The 23,436-nt window shown below is 46.1% G+C and overlaps 1 protein-coding gene across 2 annotated transcripts in view; it reads left to right on the forward strand.

The window, feature by feature from the left end:
• The first annotated feature begins 842 nt into the window (after positions 1 to 842).
• The window catches only part of Clybl (citrate lyase beta like), a 222,812-nt gene continuing 200,218 nt past the window's right edge, over positions 843 to 23,436 (forward strand). Inside the window, exon 1 of one of the 2 annotated variants that reach the window (XM_021181768.1) lies at positions 843 to 924. In XM_021181768.1, coding sequence (XP_021037427.1) covers positions 869 to 924 — 56 coding nt within the window. In that variant the 5' untranslated portion in view covers positions 843 to 868. The remainder of the gene's footprint in view (positions 925 to 23,436) is intronic. The other variant, XM_021181769.1, reaches the window with a different exon arrangement.

Here is a 23,436-nt window from a genome sequence, read left to right on the forward strand (position 1 = left end):
GCCTTTTTTCTTCCTTTCTTTCTTTCTTTCTTACTTTTTTTTTTTTTTTTGTTTTTTGGGACAGGGTTTCTCTGAGTGGCTCTGGCTGTCCTGGAACTCACTCTGTAGACCATGCTGGCTTCGAACTCAGAAATTCTCCTGCCTCTGCCTCCCAAGTGCTGGGATTAAAGGCGTGAACCACCACACCCGGCTGGGGTCTATTTTTTAATCCAGCTTCCGACAACGACTTTGAGTGTCAATTCAGAACAAATGGAACATAGTGAAATCAAAACTGCAGAGGTAGAAGACAGAGGAATGGTGGAGGGTGGAGAGTGGAAAGGACCAGACAGTAGGTAGGGCACCACTGGATTAGGAAAGACGACCGATGGCAGCTTCTCTCTGGCTTCTGGGAGACCCGCAGGCTTTGGGAAGGGGCCTGTGTGGGTCCCAAGCCTGCTCCTTTTCAGGTAGAGCCCATTTGCTTTGACCACTTTTAGCTTGTGCACCACAGCAGGCTCACCAACTGTGTTAGGGGCACGTTGGTAATAAAAACAGCAAAAAAGCCCCTCGGAAACCTGAATCTGCTCTGCCAGAGAAAACCCAAGTTTCCCTAACTCGTTTCAGAAGCGGGCCGAACATTGGGTCACCAAAGCCTCCGCGCAGAGCCGCGCAGGGCTCGCAGAGGATTGGAGTGGCTAACGAGGGAGGGCGTGGTTTTGGAAAGGGAAGCGATGCATGGGGCCTCGCCAGCAGAAGCAAGGTGGGGCTGAGTCCGGCTGGACAGGCCTGGGCTGTGGCAAGCGGGGGCCGGGCTAAGCCTGGTAGGGCGGGCGTGGCCGAATCCAGATGGGCGGGGCGAGGGCGGGGCGTAGGCGGGCCAGTCGGGAAGATGGCGTTGTGCGTGCTGCGGAACGCGGTTCGTGGAGCGGCGGCGCTGCCCAGGCTGTGAGTTCAGGTTCCCAGTCCCCGCCGCACGGCAAAGGCGGTAGCCAGAGTGGTCTCTGGAGCCTGCATGGGCACTCTAGCCCGAAACCTCTGTGCCTCCGGTCCTTGACCTCTGCCAAGGTCGCTGCGGCTGCTGCCTCCCAGTGGGAGGGCTTTGCGTGGACCCGGGCAATGGGTACAATCGTTGCTGGGTTGACAGAGCTGTCAGCATCTGGCATGTACCGCGCTAACTTAGGGGCGCTCTGGAGTAGCTGAGACGCTCACCCCACCTATGTGAAGCACAGTGGTTCCCAAATGTTGCTCTCTGGACCCACTTACCCAGCCAAGAATGACTGAGGGTTCCAAAAAGCTTGTGCCAAAATCTGCTCATGAAAAACACTGAATTTTTTTTTTAGGTGAAAAGAGCACATATTTTGAAGTTTTCTTTGGTTTAACAAGAGACTTTACGTCTTGCGTCATCAGCTTTGGAGTAGATATTTGAAAAGAATTCCATGACTTGGGGAGTGGAGGCAGGAGGACTCAGGTTCAAGGCTACACTTATCTACATAGCAAGTTTGAGGCCAGCCTGGCCTACATAGCAATACTAGTTGGTAAAGGAACTGTAGATTGTCACAATCAGGGACTCTCCCTCATGACACCTGCTAACTGCACGTGTCCTGAGGTCTCCCTTAAGGTGTCTTGCCTATAAGGAAACAGGATCAGAGACTGTCTCAAAGTCCCATGGAGCGATGGAGCCAAAGTTCACAGTCTAGCGTTTTTACATCTTTTGTGTCGTGCTTCATGATTTACCCCAGATCCATGGCAGGGCCCACATGGTCTTAGGCACCTCATTTTCTCCTTCATCTGTGGCCTTGCACCCTGGCTGGAGGAAAATCACTCCTGGAACCTGAGTGTTGGTAAGGGAGGGGTCCTGGGCCAGCCCAGAGATTCCGTTTCTGAAGTGTGAAAGGACCAGTTCTGACTGCACGCAGTCACCACTTCTAATAGGCTTGGAGCTTAGTGTAAACTGCTTTTTCCCACCACCACCCTGCCCCCCATACCATGCATCATCTCTATCAAGGGCAGGTACTTGGCTTTACTGAGCCAATTGTGCTAGTGTGGTCCTAGTAAACCCACTAGAGGATGTAAGTGCTGTCTGGGACCAGTGAGCTACTTCTGGTGGCTCTTTGCTTATTTTCAGAGTGTCTGAATCATTGCTGAACACCCAGGGGCCATTCTAGACCAGAAGTCCTGATCCCTGTTTCTGACCCACCAGCGTTTGCCCTGAGCTCTGTCATTCATGCAGTTCTCTGTGACCATGCTGGATGCATGTGAATTACTCCGCTTTCAAGGAAGGGAGCATAACTCACTTGACAGAGCCAAGAAATATAGATGGGAACACAAACACACACCTATCAAAGTTGCTATATAGAACCATCTGTAGCTATTTCTCAAGCTACACATGAGTCCTTAGGATGCTTCCAGGTCTAACACATCACTCAGGGAGCAGTCTAACTTCTTCCTGAGGCTTGGCAGTAAAGCACCAGCCCAACTGTAAGGAAGCTCCTGCTGTTTACCACACAGGCACTTAATTGTTCAGTCCTAGCAAGCATATGAATTATTAGCCCACACCCATTGGGAAGATGTCCACCCACTAGAAGACAGTGCTTAGATTCCCTCCAGCCTCATGGGCTCCATTTATTCCTAGAATTGCTTAGGTCAGCACCCTTTTCTTTCTTCATAGCCCTTTTGTATACAATTGGTGCTTTTCTTGGTCTGCATTCTTCCCAGGTACCCTCTACCCAACAGACAATTTAGTTTTTACATTTACTTTAGTGTGTGTGTGTGTGTATGTATGAATGTCAGCATGAACATACTGCAGTTTATGTGTGGCGGTCAGAGGACCATTTTCATGAGTTGATTTTCTTCCACCCTGGGCTCCAGGGATGAAAGTCAGGTTGTCAGGCCTACGTAACATATACTTTTATTGCTGATCCATCTCATTTAGAGTGTCAAAGAATTTGAACCATACGGTGTGTAGTCTTTTTAGATTGGGTTCTTTAACAGTAGACATATGCAATTCCTTCATGTCTCTCATGACTTAATAGCTCAGTTCTTTGTATTGCCAAGTAATATCCCATTGTGTAGCTATACCACAGTTGGTTTATACAGTTTGCTATTGAAGGATATTTTAGCTGCATCCAGTTTTTGTTGACTGTGCAGAAGCCTTCACATGCGTTTGTGTGTAGACATAATTACTGAGGAATGTGACTGTTGAATTTTCTCAGAAGACTGTGCTTAGCTTTATGAGAAGACGTCACGGTAGCTGCACCGTCTTATCTGTGAACGAGAATGTGTTACTCTGCTGACTCATTGTCATTGCTGGTTAAAGAACGTTCAACAATTCTAACCAGTATGCGGCTGTAGTATCTTGTTTTCAATTTGTTTGAAATCCCCTTAGATGATGCTGTGGTGGTTTGGATGAGAGCGGCTCCCAGAGGCTGATGTAGTTGAACGTTTGTTCCCCGGGTAGTGGAACTGTTTGGAGAGGATTAGGAGGTGTGGCCTTCTTGGAGGTAGTGTGTCATTGAGGTCAGGCTTTTGTGCTACCTTCCAAATGGTGATTTGCCATCTGAGTATATTCATTGTACATTTGTCCCAGCTATTTTGCCGATTTCTGAATTGTGTTGTGCTCGATACTGTGATACAGTAAGAATGTTTATTTGGTTTCTGTCCCTGTTTCCTGGAACAGAACCCTAAACCAATGGACTCTCCTGAGTGACTTGAGTGTTGGGGGAGCTGCTAGGCTGTGGGGTTCAGCCCTTTTCAGCAAGTTCACAATGTGACTTTAAAGTACACCGGTGCTGATGGGTGTTTTGTCAATTTGACACAAGACAGAGAAGAAGGAACCACAAGATTGGTCCTGTCTGTTCAAGGAAGCTTCCATCAAAATCCAAAAGGCCAGGGTTTGGAGAGCATCCAGGTTGCTAAACTCATGTAGCTTTCTGTAAGGAGGTGTGTTTAGTGAGGGCATAGAAGCTTCCACCCCTCACCCATACCCTGCCCTGTGTATCCTTCTATCTGGCTGCTCATCTGTATCCTTTAAAAGGTCTCTGATTGTAATCAGTTTCCTTGAGTTCTGTGAGCCCTCCTAGCAAATGAACTGGATCTAAAGAGTGGAGTCTTAGGAACTTCTGACTTATGGTCCGTCAATCAGAAACACAAGGAAAACACCTACGGCTTTTGCTTACATCTTAAGTAAGGGCAGACATGAGGGACTGGGCCCTAATTGTGTGGGCCTGGTACTTACTATCTCCGGCTGTAAAATGTCAGAGTTGAGTGAAAGGATATCTAGGTGGTGTCTGCACTTCCTGGGTATGTGGAGAACAGTCCTCCCCACAGAAAGCTGTGTGAGCCTACGGGAGAATGGGGACCCTCTGGTCATTTGATTACTGTTGAGTTTGCTGTTAGTGTATATCAGCTACAGTCTGTCATCAGATCTGGATTTTAGAAATATTTTCTTCCAGTCTGTGGCTTTCCCCAGCATTCTCTTTAGACTTATTTCAAAGGGGAAATATTTCTAATCTGTGGGATTAATCTAATATTTCTAATCCTGTTCTTTCTTTTGGAAGGTAAACGGTGCTGTGTATGCATCTCAGATCTATGACCCTGCCAGCTGTTTTAGCCAGTTTGTTGAGGAACCTGTCCTTGCTTCTTCATCCAGCAGCAGTTGGTAGCATCTGTAGGCCTTTATGGGCTGTATGACAATGTTCCCACTGCTTTGCAGGCACTCTCTTTATGACCGTCTTGTCTGCTGTATTGTGATGGCTCTCCTGGGCCTTTCGATTTTCTACGTAAACTTCAGAATTAGTTCGTTAATTCCACAGACTAATTTACTGGGATTTGATCAGTACTTCATTAAGTCCATACAGTGAGTCAGAGGAATTAACATTTTAAGAATCTTGAGGGGCTGGTGAGCTGGCTCAGTGGTTAAGAGTGCCGACTGCTCTTCCAAAGGTCCTGAGTTCAAATCCCAGCAACCACATGGTGGCTCACAACCATCGGTAACACACTACAGTGTACTTACATATAATAAATAAATAAATATTAAAAAAAAAATCTTGAGCTGGGCATGGTGGCCCACGCCTTTAATCCCAGCATTCACTCCGGAGGCAGAGGCAGGCAGATCTCTGAGTCATGTTGGCTCACAACTAGTAACTCCAATTCTGTGGGATCTGATGCCCTCTCTGACCCCCTTGGGGACTGCATACATATAATATACAGATATTCATGCTGGTAAAAGATTTATACACATAAAAATAAGCCACTTTAAAAAGTGGAGACATGCCAGGCAGTGGTGACACACACTTTTAATCCCATCACTTGGGAGGCAGAGGCAGGTGGATCTCTGTGAGCTCAAGGCCAGTCTGGTCTATAGAGTGAATTATAGGATAGCCAGGGCTACAACAGAGAAACCTTATCGCAAAAAAACCAAAATAAATAAATAAACAAATAAACAAGTACACGCACATATGTGTGTATGTGCCGTTTTCTATTTAAGTTATTTTGAATAGTTACAGTTACATTGTAATATACACCCATCAGCAGAATATAGAGTTTATAGTTACATTGTAATATACACCCATCAGGTGAATATAGAGTTTACAGTTACATTGTAATATACACCCATCAGCTGAATATAAACTTTATAGTTACATTGTAATATACTCATCATCAGTTCATGCACAGCATTTTCTGTTGCCTCCAACCCTGAGGAGAGGAAACTGCCTCCTGTATTCAATCTGGACGTTGCATTGCGAGTGTTCACCCCTTGGTTTGTGGCTTCCTTCACTTGGCTTAACACTTTGAAGCCTTGCCCACGTTGCAGAGTATATCAGAACTTTATTTTTATAGGTGCTCATGTGCTGCCAAATGTATATAACTATTTACATCTTCATGAATCCAATCTACTTATACTACTTCATTCAAGGAGATGCAGAGAGGGTGCATGCTGTTTGCCACTCTAGAGTTGGTGGGATCTGAGAGAGTGGAGCTGATAAATGAGGTGAACTAAAATCTCATGTGATAACAATTTTATTCAGAGCATCAGATAATCTTTATATTCTGAGGTTTTTCAAGAATCACCGCACGTGGCCATGTTTTTCCATAGAGGCATAGAAACAACTGACAGTAGCCAATTGTAATGAATAATCTGAAGTGAACTCTCTCCTACCTGCTATACCTGAGAGGAGCCTGGACTTACAGTCCAAGAACGATTCTGTTTTGAGGACATCGAGGTCATAAGACACTGGTCTTGTATTCTTAGAGTTTTCTCAAAGCACCCAGAATGATTTTTTTGGACTGCATCCTTTTGTTTGTTTGTTTGTTTTGTTTTCCAGGACAGGGTTTCTCTGTATAGCCCTAGCTGTCCTGAAACTCACTTTGTAGATCAGGCTGGCCTCGAACTCAGAAATCCACCTGCCTCTGCCTCCCAAGTGCTGGGATTAAAGGCGTGAGCCACCACGCCTGGCTTGGACTGCATTCTAACAATGTATTTATTTGCTAGCAGTATTGTTTTGTGGGAGTGTGTCACAAACTTGGTAATTCATTGTTTTAATTTATTTAAGTTTATATATTTCACTTTCATTATTTATTTAGTTTCTGACCAGGGTCTTACTATGTAACTTTGGTTGGCCTGGGACTCACTATGTAGCCCAGGCTGACCCAAAAAAAGTCACAGATACTGGCCTGCCTCTATCTCCCAAGAGGTGTGCAGTAGCACACCAGGTCAGGAATGTGCATCTAAGAGGATGGGGAGAGAAAGCTGAGACACAGCTGGACTCCTTGGGGGAGGGGCTACTGGTACGTATGATGAATTTTATTAAGGGGAAAAGTGTTGCTAATTGTAAAACAATACACCTTTCCTGGCAGCTGTGGTGTGTTCGGTGTAAGTCATTTGTTTTTCTACACTTTGCTCGTGGGCTCAACAGGTTTAGAATTTTATTAGGTAATAAAGATATTATGGAGGAAATGGTATTTGTTTTCATATAGGTCACTTGGGTATGAATATAAATCCACTGCCATTCAAGCAGGTTCAGTTTATTTCATGTTGCTTTTATAGCTTGTTGCTGTGGTTTGAATGCGTCCCTCAAAGTCATGTGTTGGGAATGAAATCCCCAAAGCAACAGTGCTGAGAGGTGGGACCTTTAAGAGGTAATTAGGTCATGATGGTTCTGTCCCACAAAGGGCCTGATGCTGATATTATGGAATTGTGTTCATGATTCAGAGTGGCTTTGTCATAAAAGTAAGCCGGGGGTGGGGTTACTGGGAGTGTAGCTCGTTGGTAGAGTGCCTGCCTAGCATGTGTGATGGCTTCAGTCCAATCCCAAATACTACATAAGCTGACCATGGTGGTGCACACGCAATACCAGTACTCTGGAGATGGAGACAAGAGGATCAGAAGTTCAAGGCTATCCTTAGTATATAGTGAATTCAAGGCCATCCTAGTCTATGTGAGACCCTGTTTCTAAATATCAAGACAGATAGTTAAGTAATACTTAATGTGCACACATGTACACGGCATGCACACACACACACACACACACACACGCATGGCACACACCCAAGCCTGCCAAATAAGGCCTTTGCTTCTGAGCTAGTGCCCCATAAGTACACATGTGAGTTCTGTCCCTCCCCTTTGTTTTTGTAGCACTGGGGACAAACTTAGGATGCCAGGTATCATGCATGGGGCAAGGGCCCTATCTCCTAGCATAGCCCCGGCCAGTGCCTGCTGGCCACCATTCCTTTCGTCGTGGGTTGACTCAGAGAGAAGGCACAATGGCTGGTCTTCCTGGCCTCCAGAAATGTAGAGAAAGTTATATTTCCTTTTCTTTCTTTCTTTTCCACTTTTGAAGCAAGGTCTCATTGTCTATGTAAGATCGGCCTGCAATTTGTGATCCTGCAGCCCCAGAGACTCCTTAGTGCTGGGTTACATGCATGTGCATGCGTATGTATCCGCTCTTTGGCATTGGCAACACAAAATGCACTGAGCTAATTAAATAACTTTTCTCAAATGGTTCGGTTAATAAATGGGCTTCAGAGTTGAGCTTTCTTTTTTCCTCATTCCCCCTCCTGCCAGGTTTAGAGAAGAGTTCATTATTTCTTTTTATTTTATTTTGTTCTTATTTTAGGTTATTAAGCTAATAATGCGGATGCTTTAGTGATATCTGCTATTTCCCTGCATTATACACGCATGATACACACACACGGCACACACACACAAGCCTGCCAGACAAGGCCTTTGCTCCTGAGCTAGTGCCCCAGCCCATCTTTTAGAGTTTCCCTCCTGATTATTTTAGAAGACAGACTATCATATTTTTGCATGTATATACATGTTTTTGTGTATGACCACAACTACAGTTGTTCGATCCCTGAGTTTTCTTTCTTGGGACATGCAGGCGTCAATCTCCCTCTGCCTTCTGGGGGATCCCTGGAGGCAGCTCTTGACTTGTGAACTTGCAGGTTCAAAGCCTATGGCTTTTGCAGCCTTTTGGAGCTTGCTGTCAAATCATCTTCCAGAAGGACTGGTTGGTCACATTCTGGATTGCAGGCTGCCTTGTAGAGCCTGCCTGCACCTCTTCCTCAGTATTTGCAGGTCCCATACTTGGAAAAACAGACACGGAATGTGGGCTACAGAGCTGGTAGTGCCAGGAGTACAAAGAGCCCTGTTCTCTGACAGTCAGCCTCAGCTGGCACTCTGACCCACTACCGGGGAGACCATGTCTTTTTCCTAGCTAGGCTTCTGAGATCCAAAGAGGTGCCCATTAATAATAAAGAGCTGAGAGTCAATGTCCCTGTGGTTTTTATAAGCATGTGGGAGTTGGTGGCAGCCGCTGAGAATGGCTGGTGTTTTGTAAGTAGCTGCAAAACCCTTCAGATACTGATTGACACAACCTTCCAATACTGCAAAATATAAATGAGAACAAAGCCTTCATTATCCCTCTGCCCCTGCCCCTTCCCCTTCTCGAGCACCACATTCAATTTATTCATTTTCTGAAAATTATAGTTCCTTGTTTTGTTTTGTTTTGTTTTGTTTGTTTCTTTGTTTGTTTGAGACAGAGTCTCACACTGTAGCTCTGGCTGTCCTCTAGACCAGGCTGGCCTCAAACTCAGAGATCCCCTGTCTCCTGAGTACTAGAATTAGAGATGTGCACCACCATACCTGGCAAGTTACAATTCTTATTTGTTTGTATGTATCTGTGTGAGAGTGTGTGGACAGGTGCTGATGGCACAGCTCAGATGTAGGGGTCAGAGGTAACCTTTGGGGGTTGGTGAAGGAGGATCAGAAGTTCAAGATCAGCCTTAGTTAATAGCAAGCTTGAGGCAAGCTTGGGTCATGTGGGATCCTGTCTTAGAAATCAAACAACAAAATAAAACCGTTCTATATTTCTAAAATGGCCTCTTTCCCCTTTAACATGAGCCCCTCTATAGAGCTTATAAAAGATTTAAATGTATTTATTGTATTTAAATGTATTTATTTGTATGCATATAATTAAAACATTGTCACATACACATTGATTACAAGGAATGGGGGCTTATGTAGAGGCATGTAAACTTCTCTTGCCTTATTATCTAATCTCACAGTGGCCTTTGGAGAAGGCTAAGTTGGGTCCAAAATAAAAGTTTAACATAAAAAAGGAAGCATGAAGCCCCAATGCCAAATGTAGTTTATCCCTGAGACACTAGAGGGCGCTCTAGCCATAGAGATGTAGCTGATCTCTGCAGTCCTGGACAGCCCTCACAAACAAGCTGTTTTTCTTAGGATAGGTGGGAGTGTTTTCCTGTTTGTTCTTTAAGACAAATGAAAGACACTAGTCTACACTGCCCTATAAATATTCCTTTTAGAAGTGGATAGTAGACTTAAGTTGCACTGTACTCTGGTTCCCTGTGTCCTTCCCTCTTGCTGCCCTGGGCTGCCTATGCCAGCCTGGGGCATTTCGCTCCTTAGATCTCAGGTCAGATGTCACCAATCAGGGAGGTCTTCCCTGGCGTCCCTGTGACAAAGCCCAGCAGCCCAGCACCCCCAGCAGCTGCCTCTGTATCCGCTCCTCATGCAGCCTGGCTTTCCCCATCACTTCTTCTCCCAGAAGTATCTGTTTGACCTCCCTCCAGGCCACAAATATTCCCAACACCAGGAATGTGGCCTGCTTATTCTGTTGCTTTGTCAGGAAAGGCCTTGCTGGGCTGGAATCGAGTTGGTGGGGTGGTACCTGGCCGGACCAAAGCCTGGGTTTGATTTCCAGTGCTGTAGAGACTCAGCATGGTGTTCATGAGAGAAATCTCAGTTCTCTCTGACCTCAGTGGACACTTCATGTGTGCATACCAACACACACATACAAATGCATGCGCGCGCACACACACACTCATATACCTCTGACTTCAGTGGACACATCATGTGTGCATACCAACCAACAAACATACATACATGTACACATGCACACACGCACATGCACATGTATACACACATACATCTCTTGACCTTCATGGACACTCCTGTGTGCATGTCAATATACATATGTATACACACACACCACACCTCTGACCTTGGTGGACACTCCTGTGTCCATATCAACACATACACAGAGATGCGCGCGTGCACGTGTGCACACACACACACACACACACACATATCTGATCTCAGTAGATGTGCATGTGTGTATACCAACAAACACACACATGCACACACAAATACATACTCAGTTAAAAGATAGTAAAATCTGGCTGGTGAGATGGCTCAGAGGAAAGAGCATCCGACTGCTCTTCCAAAGGTCCGGAGTTCAAATCCCAGCAACCACATGGTGGCTCACAACCATCCGTAACGAGATCTGACGCCCTCTTCTGGTGTGTCTTAAGACAGCTACTGTGTACTCACATATAATAAATAAATAACGTTGTACATCGTGGTGCGCACTAGGCTCCGCACCACGATGTACAACGTCCACAAGCAGGTGCCCATTACAGGCACAAAGACACAAAACTGTAAAGTGTGAGATATGGGCCAGCCTGGTCTATGTAGTATGCTCCAGGACAGTCAGGGCTACACAGGAAGACCCTGTCTCAAAATTTAAAAAAAAAAAAAATTAATTAAAAAAAAAATAAGAATGTGACACATCAGGGTCTGGAGAGATGGCTCAGTGGTTAAGAGCATTAGCTGCTCTTCCAGTTGATCCAGGTTCACTTTTCAACACTCACATGGTAGCTCACAGCTGCCTAAATCCAGTTCCAGGAGACCCAACACACATGCAGGCAAAACACAAATGCACATTGAAAAAAAAAAGTGACACATTTGTCATCTGGATTTGGTCTTGGCACCACAGCAGGCTGAGAGCATTGTTGTTTTGTTTTGGGGTTCATTTTTGCTATAGTATGTACCAGTATTTCTTTTTTGTGGCTGAATAGTGCACTGTTTGGGGTATATAGTTGGTTATCTTCCCATCAGTTGATGGACACTTGAATTGTTTCTGCTGTTTGGCATTGGCAAATAGTGCTATTTTGGGCACTCATTCACCCACCAGTATTTGGGTAACTTCTAATCTTTCTTCTCCCCTACAACCCCCTTTTTAACTTTTTTTAAAAAAAGATTTATTTATTTATTTATATGAGTTACACGGTAGGTATCTTCAGACACACCAGAAGAGGGCATTGGATTCCATTACAGGTGGTTGTGAGCCACCCTGTGGTTGTTGGGAATTGAACTCAGGACCTCTGGAAGAGCAACCAGTGCTCTTAACAGCTAAGCCACCTCTTCAGCTCCCCCCCCCCCTTTAACTTTTATTCACCAGATGTAATTGTCATCTCGAAGGCTTACTGCTGAATAACTCACCTTTTCTAGTTCACTCTGAACTCTGGCTGGCCAGTTCAACTCAGCTGTTCTGGCTCAAACTCCTCTCCAAGCTGACTGATTCAACCTATCTTCTCTTGGGTTCTGACTGAACTGATCTGCTTGGCCTCAAACTAACGTTTGGCAATCTGTTCTAATCTTCTGGCTCCTCATTCTCTGGCCAGTTCTGTCGTATCTCACCTGCAATCTGTCTCTGTAAAATTGTCCTGGTAATCTCAATCTCTTCTTCTTCTTCTTCTTCTTCTTCTTCTTCTTCTTCTTCTTCTTCTTCTTCTTCTTCTTCTTCTTCTTCTTCTTCTTCTTTCTCTTTCTCCCTCCCTCCCTCCCTCCCTCCCTCCCTCCCTCCTTCCTCCACTGTTCTTTTAAGTTGCCTCTCTTTCCTGTCTGTTCTCAGGAGAGTTTGGAGTATCCTGTCTTGTTGTGCCTGTTCTCAAGCCCCAAAAGATCACTCAGGAGCCGACTCTGATGCAATCACACTAGGGTCTCTCTATTACAAGCTGAAGCTTGGGCTTGCTCACAGCTGACTCTGATGCAGCAGAACGGTTTGGTGAAGCCCTGAACCCTCATCAGGACAAGGTTTTATAGGAAATGGTGAGCAAGCTGGGGGATGTCCAGCCAGGCAAGCATCTCATAGAATGACTATTGTAAGCCCTCAGGTGGGTGCTCTGAAGCAAAACCATCAACAATCACAAATGGTCTGAAAGTACATCTGAAACAGTCAGACTTATCTTGATTGGCTGTTGCTAGGAAGTAGCTAGGGACTAACTCTGGGGTATGAGCCGAGGACAAGCCATGGCACTTAGGTGCAACTTGGGTTCAGCTGCAGGTCAAGTTCTCAGGCTTTTTTTTTTTTTTTTTTTTCTTTTAAGATGGATTCCAGTTCTAAGATGGAGTAGATTTGGCCTCTCAATCCCTGACTCATTCTGTCAAATCTTACTGTTTGTCATTTTGCCCCTCAATTAGACATCACTTTCAAACATGACTGTCTCCTTCTACAAACTAATTTTACCTTCATTGTTTGGGATTAAAGATTCATACTAAGGGCATGACTGTATTCCAGCTAGAGGGATTAAAGATGTGTAGTTGCGTCTGCATTCCAGCTGATCACACAAACCTAGAAGGTCTTGGGATGTAATCCCTTCCCAGAGAAGCCATGTTGCTGGATTAAAATTCCTCTGCAAGCTAGGCAGTGGTGGTGCACCCCTTTGTTCCCAGCACTTGGGAGGCAGAGGCAGGTGGATTTCTGAGTTCGAGGCCAGCCTGGTTTACAGAGTGAGTTCCAGGACAGCCAGGGCTACACAGAGAAACCCTGTCTTGAAAAACAAAAAACAAAAAACAAAAAACAAAACAAAACAAAATCCCTCTGCAGAGTCTTATTTAGCCCAGGCTAGCCTCACACTCAATGTATACCTGAGAGCAACCCTGAGCTTCTGACATCCTGCACTCAACTCCCAAGTGCTAGGGTCGCAGGTACTAATACCGTGCCAGTTCATACTGTGCTGGGGATTACACCCAGGGCCTCTTGCATCTTCGGTGAACCAGCTCTTCACCGAGCTCCCCCCCCACCCTTATTTCAGGTCTTTTGGGGTGTGTATGCAGGAGTGGTGTTCCTGGATCATGTGGTACCTTTGCAAAGAACCTCTGAGGAAATGGCCAACTGTTTGTTGTTCGCTTATGCTCCATTTTCTATCGTACCATAATGCACTGGGGCTTGTATGTCTCTATTCTCAGCAGGTCTTGCTCCTTCCTATACCATCATACTATAGCTGCTCTGGCAGGTGTACGGTTGCTAGCTCCGTGCTCTTTCTCCAAACCATTCGTGAAGGCACACTGGCCCATCCTACTGTCCCTCTTGCCTTCTCCCTACTGCACTAGAGAGCTGTCCTCCCCTCCTCCCCCCACTGTACCCAAGAGCCTTCCCCCACCCACTGCACCCAAGAGCCCTTCCCCTCCCTCTCCCCCACTGCACCCAAGAACTTTCCCTCTCCCTGTAGCTCCTGAGCAGGTATAATCTTGCCTCTCCACCCCTTTCATCCTCCACTAACAGGTGGTCTCTTCCTTCCTAAAGCCAGGCCATGGCCTTTGAGGCTTGGGGGTGGCAGGGCTGACATCTAATGTTTACTTAGATGGGAAGAGGTACCAAGTGTTAATTATGGTGTCTGCTCATAAGAAGTGGCTTGGAGAGATGGGTCAGCAGTTAAGAGCGCTGGCTGTTCTTCCAGAGGACCTGGGTTCAATTCTTAGCACCCACACAGCGGATTACCACCATCTGTAATTCCAGTTCCAGAGAATCTGATGCTCTCTAGCTTCTGTGAGTACTAGAGCCCTGGCATGCATGTGGAGCACAGTCATATGTGCAGACAAAATATCCATACACATAAAAATAAATAAGTAAACAAACACTGGTTTCTTTAGAGGTTGTTTAAGGGGGGAAAAACTTATCAAAATGTTGATAAACAAAAGGACAGCAGACACCTACTCCATCCTTGGGGAAGTACCTTCCCTCCCACCACGTCTCTTCCATCAGCATCCCATTCTGCCTCACTTGAAGGGTTATCCTAAGGTGTGAGTTGCACACTTTCTTGTTCTATTAGCCCTTCCCCATACACTGGGAACTTAGTGCCTAGCACAGCACCTGCCTCACCACATGGCTGCAGTAATCAGAATTCATTGCTAATTATCGGTTCTATGTGAGAGGAAAACTTTCTGCATCTGAATGTGGGTGTCTGTATGTTTTCCTAGATTATAGATTTGTCTAAACATTCCTGATAATTTAAGCTGTCAAATCTGAAGTTTCTTTCTTGGCTTCAAGTTTTTGAACACAGGCCAGGGCTGCTTTCAGATTCCATAATATTCCTCCTTTTGTCAAAGAGTTTTCTGAAGAATAAACCAGAGGTCTGTACAAAGGACACTGTTGATTTACATGGTTGAGTGATGGGGGCCTTTAGAAATGCCACCTGTGCCAGGTGGTGGTGGCACAAGCCTTTAATCCCAGCACTTGGGCGGCAGAGGCAGGCGGATTTCTGAGTTCAAGGCCAGCCTGGTCTACAGAGGGAGTTCCAGGATAGACAGGGCTACACAGAGAAATCCTGTCTTGAAAAAAAAAAACGAAAGAAAGAAAGAAAGAAAGAGAGAGAGAGAGAGAGAAAGAAAAGCCACCTGTGGTATTCCTCAGTCCCAAGGTGTCCCAGGGTCTGGCCAGTCTGACTCAGTGTAACCCAGGGTTACTGTGACCAGCCTTCTGTTTGTTTCAAATGTCGAGGGAGTATTTCTATTCTTCAAGGCAGGACCCGCTCAGAATCTGGAGGTGCATTAACAGTGGCTGTGGTATGGGCTGGAGCATGTCTCCACAGCAGAGCACTTGCCTAGAGTGCAGAAAGCCCTGGGGTCTAAGTACCTCGAAGAAGAGACAACAATCTTTTGATGGCGGCAGCTTAGCAAGATGGGAGGGGAGCCATGTTCACCTTCATCTTGAGACTGACATTTTTTTTAAACATGTGTGTTCACATGTGTGCATAGGCAAACGTGCACATGCATGCAGGTGTCACACACTCGGGTGTCATCCTCAGAAAAACCCACTCACTTTCTTTGAGACAGAGTCTCTCCTTGGACCCGAGTTCACTAATCAGGCTCAAACCTGCTGGCCAGCAAGCCCCAGGGGTCCGCTTGTCTTCACCTCCCAAGTGTGTGCCTCATGTTCCATTGTACATGGGTCCTGGGGATTGAACTCGGATCCTCACGCTTGCAAGGCCAGTGCTTTACAGCCTGAGCTAGCTTTGTTTCGTCGCCTTTGAGTTTGGGGCACACTTGGGAGTGTGAGCTGCTCACTTTGCTCACTCCCAGTTTTGATTCCAGCTGTGGCTGTGGAGAGGCTATACACATGGGGTGGCTTATGCTGGAACCAGCTACCGTAAGCCCCACAGCCTGCTGGGCCGCAGTCCCCCATGTGGGCTGGTGCTGTAAGCTCATTGAGGACAGGACACCATATTGACCCAGCTGCCCCCTGGCAGGGCTGGGGTGGGGCTGCTGCTTACCAGCCTACCTCTGAGCCTGGTCTGTTGGCTGTAGCCTCGAGTATTTGCAACCAACCGGGGACCAGCAGGGATTAGCAGCTTTTAGGCAGCACAAACACCTAAGGTGTTAAAATGAGGATCCCAGGCACCAGCCAATGCAAAGCTTTGGAAGATGAAGACTGTGCTGTTGACACAGGTGTGTGCTATTAATGAGTATCCTGCTTGGGGAGGAATTAGCTGAAAATGTTAATATTTCCAGGATTATTGTTAATGAGGGATAAAAATTGTATCTTTTCATCTTCGCAACCATATGGCTTCCTGCTTGATGTGGTTTTCTCTCAAAAAACAATTTTTAAACTTGTTATTTTTTTTTATTTTTATTTTTCTAGGGACAATAATGTTTTCTTGCAGAACTCATTATTCGTTATATTGTGCAGGGAAATTAGAACAGTATTTACTTCCTAGAACAGCTTGTCACCAAACATCAAGGGAAGAGCTATTTTCAGCCTGTTTCTTTTTATTATTCAGGCATTCATTCATACATCCTTCTGGAAAAAAAAAAAAAAAAAGAATGGCCCTGGGTTCTGATCACCCTGGAGGCAGTCGCTCAAGTGGAGAAGGAAGAACAATGTGGGTAGAAGCCCCTCTGCATTTGGTTTGGTTAGTCTATTCTTGCCTTCTTGTTTTGAGACAGGGTCTCTCTTCTTTCTGCCTCTTTGCTGCACACTTCTGCCTCGCCCACAGGACTCCAGACCACTCTCCCGTCTTTGATTCCTGTTTCATAGTAGGAGCGCTGGGTTTACAGACAGGTGCTTTTTAACACGGATTCTGGGAATCTGGGCTCAAGTGCTTAGTAGGCTTGCAAGGGCAAGCACTTTACCTAGTGATCCATCTCCTCAACTCTTGAGTCTTGGTCTCAACTGTATCCCAGGCTACCCATGAACTCATGGAGATCTGACAGCCTTAGCCTTCTGGGTAATGATGTCACAGGCATGTGTTGCCATTCTTGGTTGGCCTCTGTCCCTTCAAGTGCGGTGTGAGGTGGCTGGTGGGTGGAAGAGACTTTCAAGGAGTACTTCTGCCATGAGTGTTTCTTGGTCTCTCAGCAGCCCCCCAATAGCACCTTGGCCTGTGATAAGTCTTAGCAGTGTTGACTAAACTATGTGGGGGCAGGTGGCAAGAAACAATGCCCTGTTCCTTATCTATGCCTGGGGTAAGATGCCCTGAAAATAGTAACTTATGGGAGAAAGGATTTATTTTGACTCACATTTTGGGATTTCAGTCCATCATAATGTCAGCAGCAGAAATTTGAAGCTGTAGTCACATTGCACTGTCTAGAAACGGGCTGCAGAAATGGCACAGTGGTTAAGAACACTAGCTGTTCTTCCAGAGGCCCTAGGTTCAATTCTCAGCACCCACATGGCATTTCACAACCAGGGAATCTGATGCCCTCTTCTGGCCCCTGTGGGCACTAAACACATGTGTGTGCCCAGACATACATGTAGGGAAAACACTCAGACACATGAAAATATATATAATTTTTAAAAAATGTAAAGAGAGATATGTGAATGCTTGTGGTTAGCTCACTCTGTTTCTACAGTCCAGGTTCTTAGCCTAGAGAATAGTGCTGCCCACAGTGGGCTAGACTTTCCACTCTGGTAACCTAGTTAAAATATTCCCTATAGGCACCTGGGTATTTCTAGATGTTATCAGGTTGACGGTTGGGATTAACCATCACACAGGGATAAGCTCAGAGTGCTGTTGAGATAACAGAGGTGGGGACGACTTTCTGGGGGTGTCTGGGACATCCTCGTGGGTGCTGCCTTTAGAGGATGACATGGGAGGAAGAGATGGGTTCCCGGGAAAGGGAACTTGCATGTCCCATGGGAGTTAGGACAGGACAAGGCTGAGTATGGGGGCACTCGTCAGCATAGGACTTCTAATTTACAACCTGCTGGGCAATGGGTAGGCAGTGAAAATGATGGACCCATCAAGCTGGCTCTTCATCCTGTAGCCTGGTTGGTGTGTTGCTTTGTCGTTGCTAAGCAACACGAGGAAGAAAGGGTTTGTTTGGGCTCACTGGCTGCAGGGACCATCCATTATGGTAGGAAAGCATGGTGAGGTGGTTTGGGGAGCAGAGAGATGTGGATGCTAGAGCTTACCAGCCTTCCCCTTTTTATTGAGTCCCTGACCCCAGCCCATGGAATGGGTGTTGTTTCACCTTCATTAACCTGTCAGGAAACTCTGTCATGGACGTGTCCAGAGGTTGTTTCAAGGTGTCCTTGGAACTTGTCAATACAACAGACTTAATGGCTGGTCTGAGTGGTATTTATTCCCAGGGCATTTCCATCTCCTGCCCCACAGTTACAACACTGGGGGTCTGGGGATGCTGCCGGGGGGGGGATGGGGGGGGGAGAGCATCTCTGATATGCAGGAGGCACTGGGTTCCAGCGCCTCAGCACTTGGTGCTCTGGGAAAGCTAAATGAGCCAGCGCAACTGTGATGGCACCAGGAGTGCAGGCCCCTCGGCTTTAATGAGCTCACTGTGTTGAGCCGGTTCTAGCTGTTTGCAGCTCTCAGGTGACTTGGGATCTCTGCCTACTGCACACTTAGCTTCCTACATCTGCAGTTAATTTGTTAAGAGACCTTAATTAGAAACTTCAAACAGTTTAAATGTCAATCACCAAAGCAGTGAAGTTCTCAGGTCCCAGCGTTCTGCCGGTGTTGGTCATCGGGACGTAATCCCAGGTGGACATAATTCAAGACAGATGACATTCCTGGGTTGCAGTTACAAAGGGCTTCTATATGTGGGAACTAATAAGCTGGCCCCTGTCGTCGTTCAGCCAGAAGGATCATCCAGTTAGGTCTTCTGACTTTCTGTTCATACTTGCCGTTCATTCATGATTCCATGGTGGGGCCAGTGAATGGCAAAGGACCGCCAGAGCTACGCTGCGCATAAAATGCGTGGTGTATACAGTAAGAGCTATAAGAGTCCTATTTAACACTGTGCTTTTCAGAGGGAAAATAATCACAGGCTGGGAGTGTGGCTCAGTGTGGGCGGAGTGGCCTAAAATGCTCAGGGTCCCTGGGCCACCACCACCAAAACCTGGCCAATTTTATGCTTCTTTTTAAGTCCTAGGCTCAAAGGCACTAACAGATTTGGAACTCACAAATGTTGGCTCCTTGCCACTTTGTCTTTTTCTCTATTCTTTGGTCTCTTTAAAAAAAAAATGTGATGAAAGGGTTAAATATGGCAACAAGTCTTGTTTTAACAGAAAGTAAAACCCAAAGCAGGCAGAATAAATTAACGCCCCGCCTTTCTCTGCAGGTCAGTTAGTGGGTGTTACATCCTTTGTCGTTTGTGCTACAAAGTAAATAATTTTTGGCAGCTGGGTACTTTTCACCACTTCTACATTTATGACTAATGATACCAGAAGATATGTGGTCATCAAAAAGAAAAAACTGTGTGAGAGAGTTCTAAGTTGTGTTTTGTTGTGTCTTGAAAGCTTAAGAATATACATATTAAGAAATATGCATATGTAAGTCATTTATATGGAATCTTACTTTATTTGAATTTGAAGTGTTTTTACGTTTTAAAACTAGTTCAAGTTTCTCATACCGAACTGTGGGGTTTTGTTTGTTTGTTTGTTTGCTTGCTTGGGTTTGGTTCTTTTTGTTGAGTCAGAGTTTCTCTGTGTAGCCCTGGCCAGTCTAGAGCTTACTATGTAGATCAGGCTGGCCTTAAACTCAGAGACCTGCCTACCTCTGCCTCACGAGTGCTGGGATTACAGGCATGCACCAACATGTCTGGCCCCTATTTTTTTTAATATATATTTGGCATTTAAAAGTTAATTTGTTTGTTGGGGTTTTTTTTGCTTGTTTGTTTGTTTTGTTTTGTTTTTTGTTTTTCGAGACAGGGTTTCTCTGTGTAGCCTTTGGCTGTCCTGGAACTCACTTTGTAGACCAGGCTGATCTTGAACTCAGAAATCCACCTGCCTCTGCCTCCCGAGTGCTGGGATTAAAGGCGTGCGCCACCACTGCCCGGCTTAAAAGTTAATTTGTATTTTTAAAAGATAATAAGAAAATGAATATTTGTTATTTCTTAGACATAAAGATGTTAGACATAGAAATAAAGATGCTACCTTAAAAGTGTGTGTGTGTATGTGAGAGAGAGCAAGAAAGCAGTACAGTGTGTGTGTGTGTGTGTGTGTGTGCGTGCGTGCATGCATGCATGCATGCGTGCATGCCACCATACTTGTGTGGAGGTCAGAGGACAATGCTCACACCCATTAACCTACCTTCTACTGTGAGTTTCTGGGATCCAACTCAGGTAGTCAGGCCTGCACCTTGGCTGGCTAAGCCTCTCACTGGCCTGTCAGCTGCTTTTGAAAGTTGAAAACTTATTTTTAACTTTGTATGATTTTTAGGTTTCCTTTCTCCAAACAAAGTATGTTGGTAAATCATCTCTGGGCAGAAACAGCTCTCAGCAAATAGCCAAACATACCCCGACTCGAGATTTCATGCATTTTCGGGTAGCCAGCTCTGTTTTAAAGGCTTCTAGGAGGTGTTTTCTTTTGAAAGCAGCTCATTGGCGCTGTTTGGTGTGCTGGGTGTTGTTAAAGCTCCATATAAATGTACACATATTAAAACACAAGGTTTACAGGTCCATTCGGGCCTTTTCTCTCGTGTGGCTCCCATGATCAACCCCCACCCCCGTGCGTTACAGCAATCCTTGGGCTGTGAGCATGGGCACAAAGCCGCTTTATGTGGTCAGAACGTGCGATTTAATGTTTTCTTCTAATTACTTGTCGAAACGCAAAGCAGCTGATGTCCACCCGTCTATACTGTGTAAGTGGGAATGCAAACACCGGGTGGCTTTTACAGCCATGGATTAGGAAGCGAATTCAAATCCCCCTCTCTCTAGAGAGAACTTGGCGACTTATTCCTGGTCTCCCTAAATCACAGACTAGATCCCTGTTATTACCCAGCAGCCCAGCGAGGTAGTGTATTTGAAATACCACGTGGAAAAGTTCCTCCTCCTTAGACCGGGACCGAGAAGATGCATGTGTCCTCATCCTCTCACTTGTGAAGTTGCTGCGGAATGGCAGTAAAATCCCGGGAGCTCATTTTATGTGAAACCATTAGCAGCCTGGGAAGTGAGGACTGGCCGGCTCTCATACTGTAAGACACTGGCCGTCCTTCTTTATGGGCCTAGAGGGCCAGCAGGAAGGCAGAACAGACGGACGGGCTTACGAACCTGAGTGTCGGGCCCTGGTCAGCAATCATTTTGTAATGGAGTCTCAAGACTTAGGTTATCAGATTCACAAGCGTACCTTTAAGTGTGGCGGGCACGGTGCCATTATTTACTATGTGTTGTGACAATGTGATTTCTGTTTCCGACTCCGGCTGGGGAACAGGGGGCGGAGCTCTGAGCCTGGGGCAAGCGTGGCCCGCAGAGCCCTCAGCACTAGAGGAGTGGGGGAGCATTTCCATTTGTGTGGTGGGAGTACTCCCTGAAATGGGGTCAGGATACAGGTTATTGGCTACCTGTAGGGCTGGCAAATGGTCCTGACAGTGGCTAACCCAATTCCAGGTTTTTAAATCTAAAGGTAGGTCTTATTTTTTTTCTAATTAAAAAGAATTTAAATTACATTTATCTATAGTGTGTGTGTGTGTGTGTGTGTGTGTTTTTAGGACAGGGTTTCATGTAGCACAGTCCAGCCTTTAAACACACTATGGGATGAGCCAAGGATTAATCTTCTGCCTTCACTTCCCAAATGTTATTACACGAGTGTACTGGACTTATGTAGTCTGGAAATCAAACCTATGACATGCAAGGCAGGCACCTTACCAAATGAGCTAATCCTAGCCCCGAGGTCAGTACTATGTGGTTGAAACGACAGACTTGCCCATGGCTTCCTGGCTTCTCTGGTACAGTCTTAAGCTTAGTTCCTTGTGGGAACTTGCCTTCCATGGAGATGTTATGATTCTTTCTTAGGTCTCAGGGAATTCGAGCACCTGACTTAGAGGTGGCATTTGCTCTCTGAGGGTAGCTCCCTCTGACTCTTGCTTAGTCACCAGATTCACATTCTCCCCACCCTGTCTGTCAGAAAGGTCACGTGCAAGTTCAGCTCCCCCGTGCTTGAGCAGGATGATGGCGCCTTGTGCCGGGTGAATACGCACAAGCAGATACACATTTGAAAGAAGCAAATAGACATTTGAATGCTGGTAACAAATCCTCCCTCTCTGCCTCGAGAGCCGCTTGGGATGTTACTTAGTTTCCAGTGAAGCAGTGTTCTTTTCAGAGGGGTTTGTCCTGGTAAAGAGGAGAATGCTTGGCCTGAAGGCTGCTAGTCTGTAGAAGACAGAGGGAAGATGGCTACGACAAGGAAGGCCAACGCGGGCTACTGGCCTGAGCTGCATGGTGAACCGGTCTTGAAATGATAACAACACAACTTAGGGACTAGTGAGATAACGCAGTGGATAAAGGTGCTTGCTGCAATCTGAGTCCCATGCCCTTAACCTACAGGAAGGCGAAGGAGACCCACAGGCACCCTCACACATATTAGCACACAGAAAACAGCAAATGCAAAGAAAGCCAAGTAATGACACTCCTAATAATAAAAGGAACACAACTGTACTAGTTAGTTTTGTGTCAACTTGACACAGCTGGAGTTATCACAGAGAAAGGAGCTTCAGTTGAGGAAATGCCTCCATGAGATCCAACTGTAAGGCATTTTCTCAATTAGTGATCAAGGGGGAAAGGCCCCTTGTGGGTGGGACCATCTCTGGGCTGGTAGTCTTGGTTCTATAAGAGAAGGCTGAGCAAGCCAGGGGAGGCAAGCCAGTAAAGAACATCCCTCCATGGCCTCTGCATCAGCTCTTGCTTCCTGACCTGCTTGAGTTCCAGTCCTGACTTCCTTGGTGATGAACAGNAGTATGGAAGCGTAAGCTGAATAAACCCTTTCCTCCCCAACTTGCTTCTTGGTCATGATGTTTTGTCCAGGAATAGAAACACTAAGACAACAACTTAAAATCTACTTAAAGCCATTACAGCTTTCTCTTTTCTCCTCTTCTTTATTTCTCATGTAGAGCGGGCAACAAGACATTTGTGAGAGTTCACGTCGAGGGAGGTCTTAGGGCTGCTGCCTCATATGCTCTCTGAACACCAGGACTGGCTATCCAGGCTGGCAGGAGCTCGGAGGGCTCAGAGAAACGCTAAAAGTGGAAGGGCTGCGGCAGGGAGTGCCGGCCGGGGTGAACTCAGCTGGCTTCACGGTTTCCACTAAGGTAGTTCTGAAGAGAGCAGCGTTTGATGGAATCTTACCTAGTTCAAAGACATTATTTTTGGCCTCTCCTTTCTCTTCTCTCCTTTTTTTTTCCCTCTCCCCTTTCCCCTGTGACCTCCCGTTCCAGTCGAGCCCTCCTGTCCCCAGTTGCTCCCATACTGTTCTCCTTGACCCGGTCCCTGCCTTGGAAGACGCGGCTCTGAGGTCTCAGCGATGTGCCAAGCATCGTGCTTCCCATCCATGGCCTCGTGAGAAGAGTGTTCCTTCGACTGCTTTACAGATAAACGGAGTGAGAGTCTAGTCTAAGCTTACAGACTAAGGGAGGGGCAGG

The sequence above is a fragment of the Mus caroli genome, chromosome 14, assembly GCF_900094665.2.
Source record: "Mus caroli chromosome 14, CAROLI_EIJ_v1.1, whole genome shotgun sequence".
In the NCBI taxonomy this organism is placed as follows: Eukaryota; Metazoa; Chordata; class Mammalia; order Rodentia; family Muridae; genus Mus; species Mus caroli.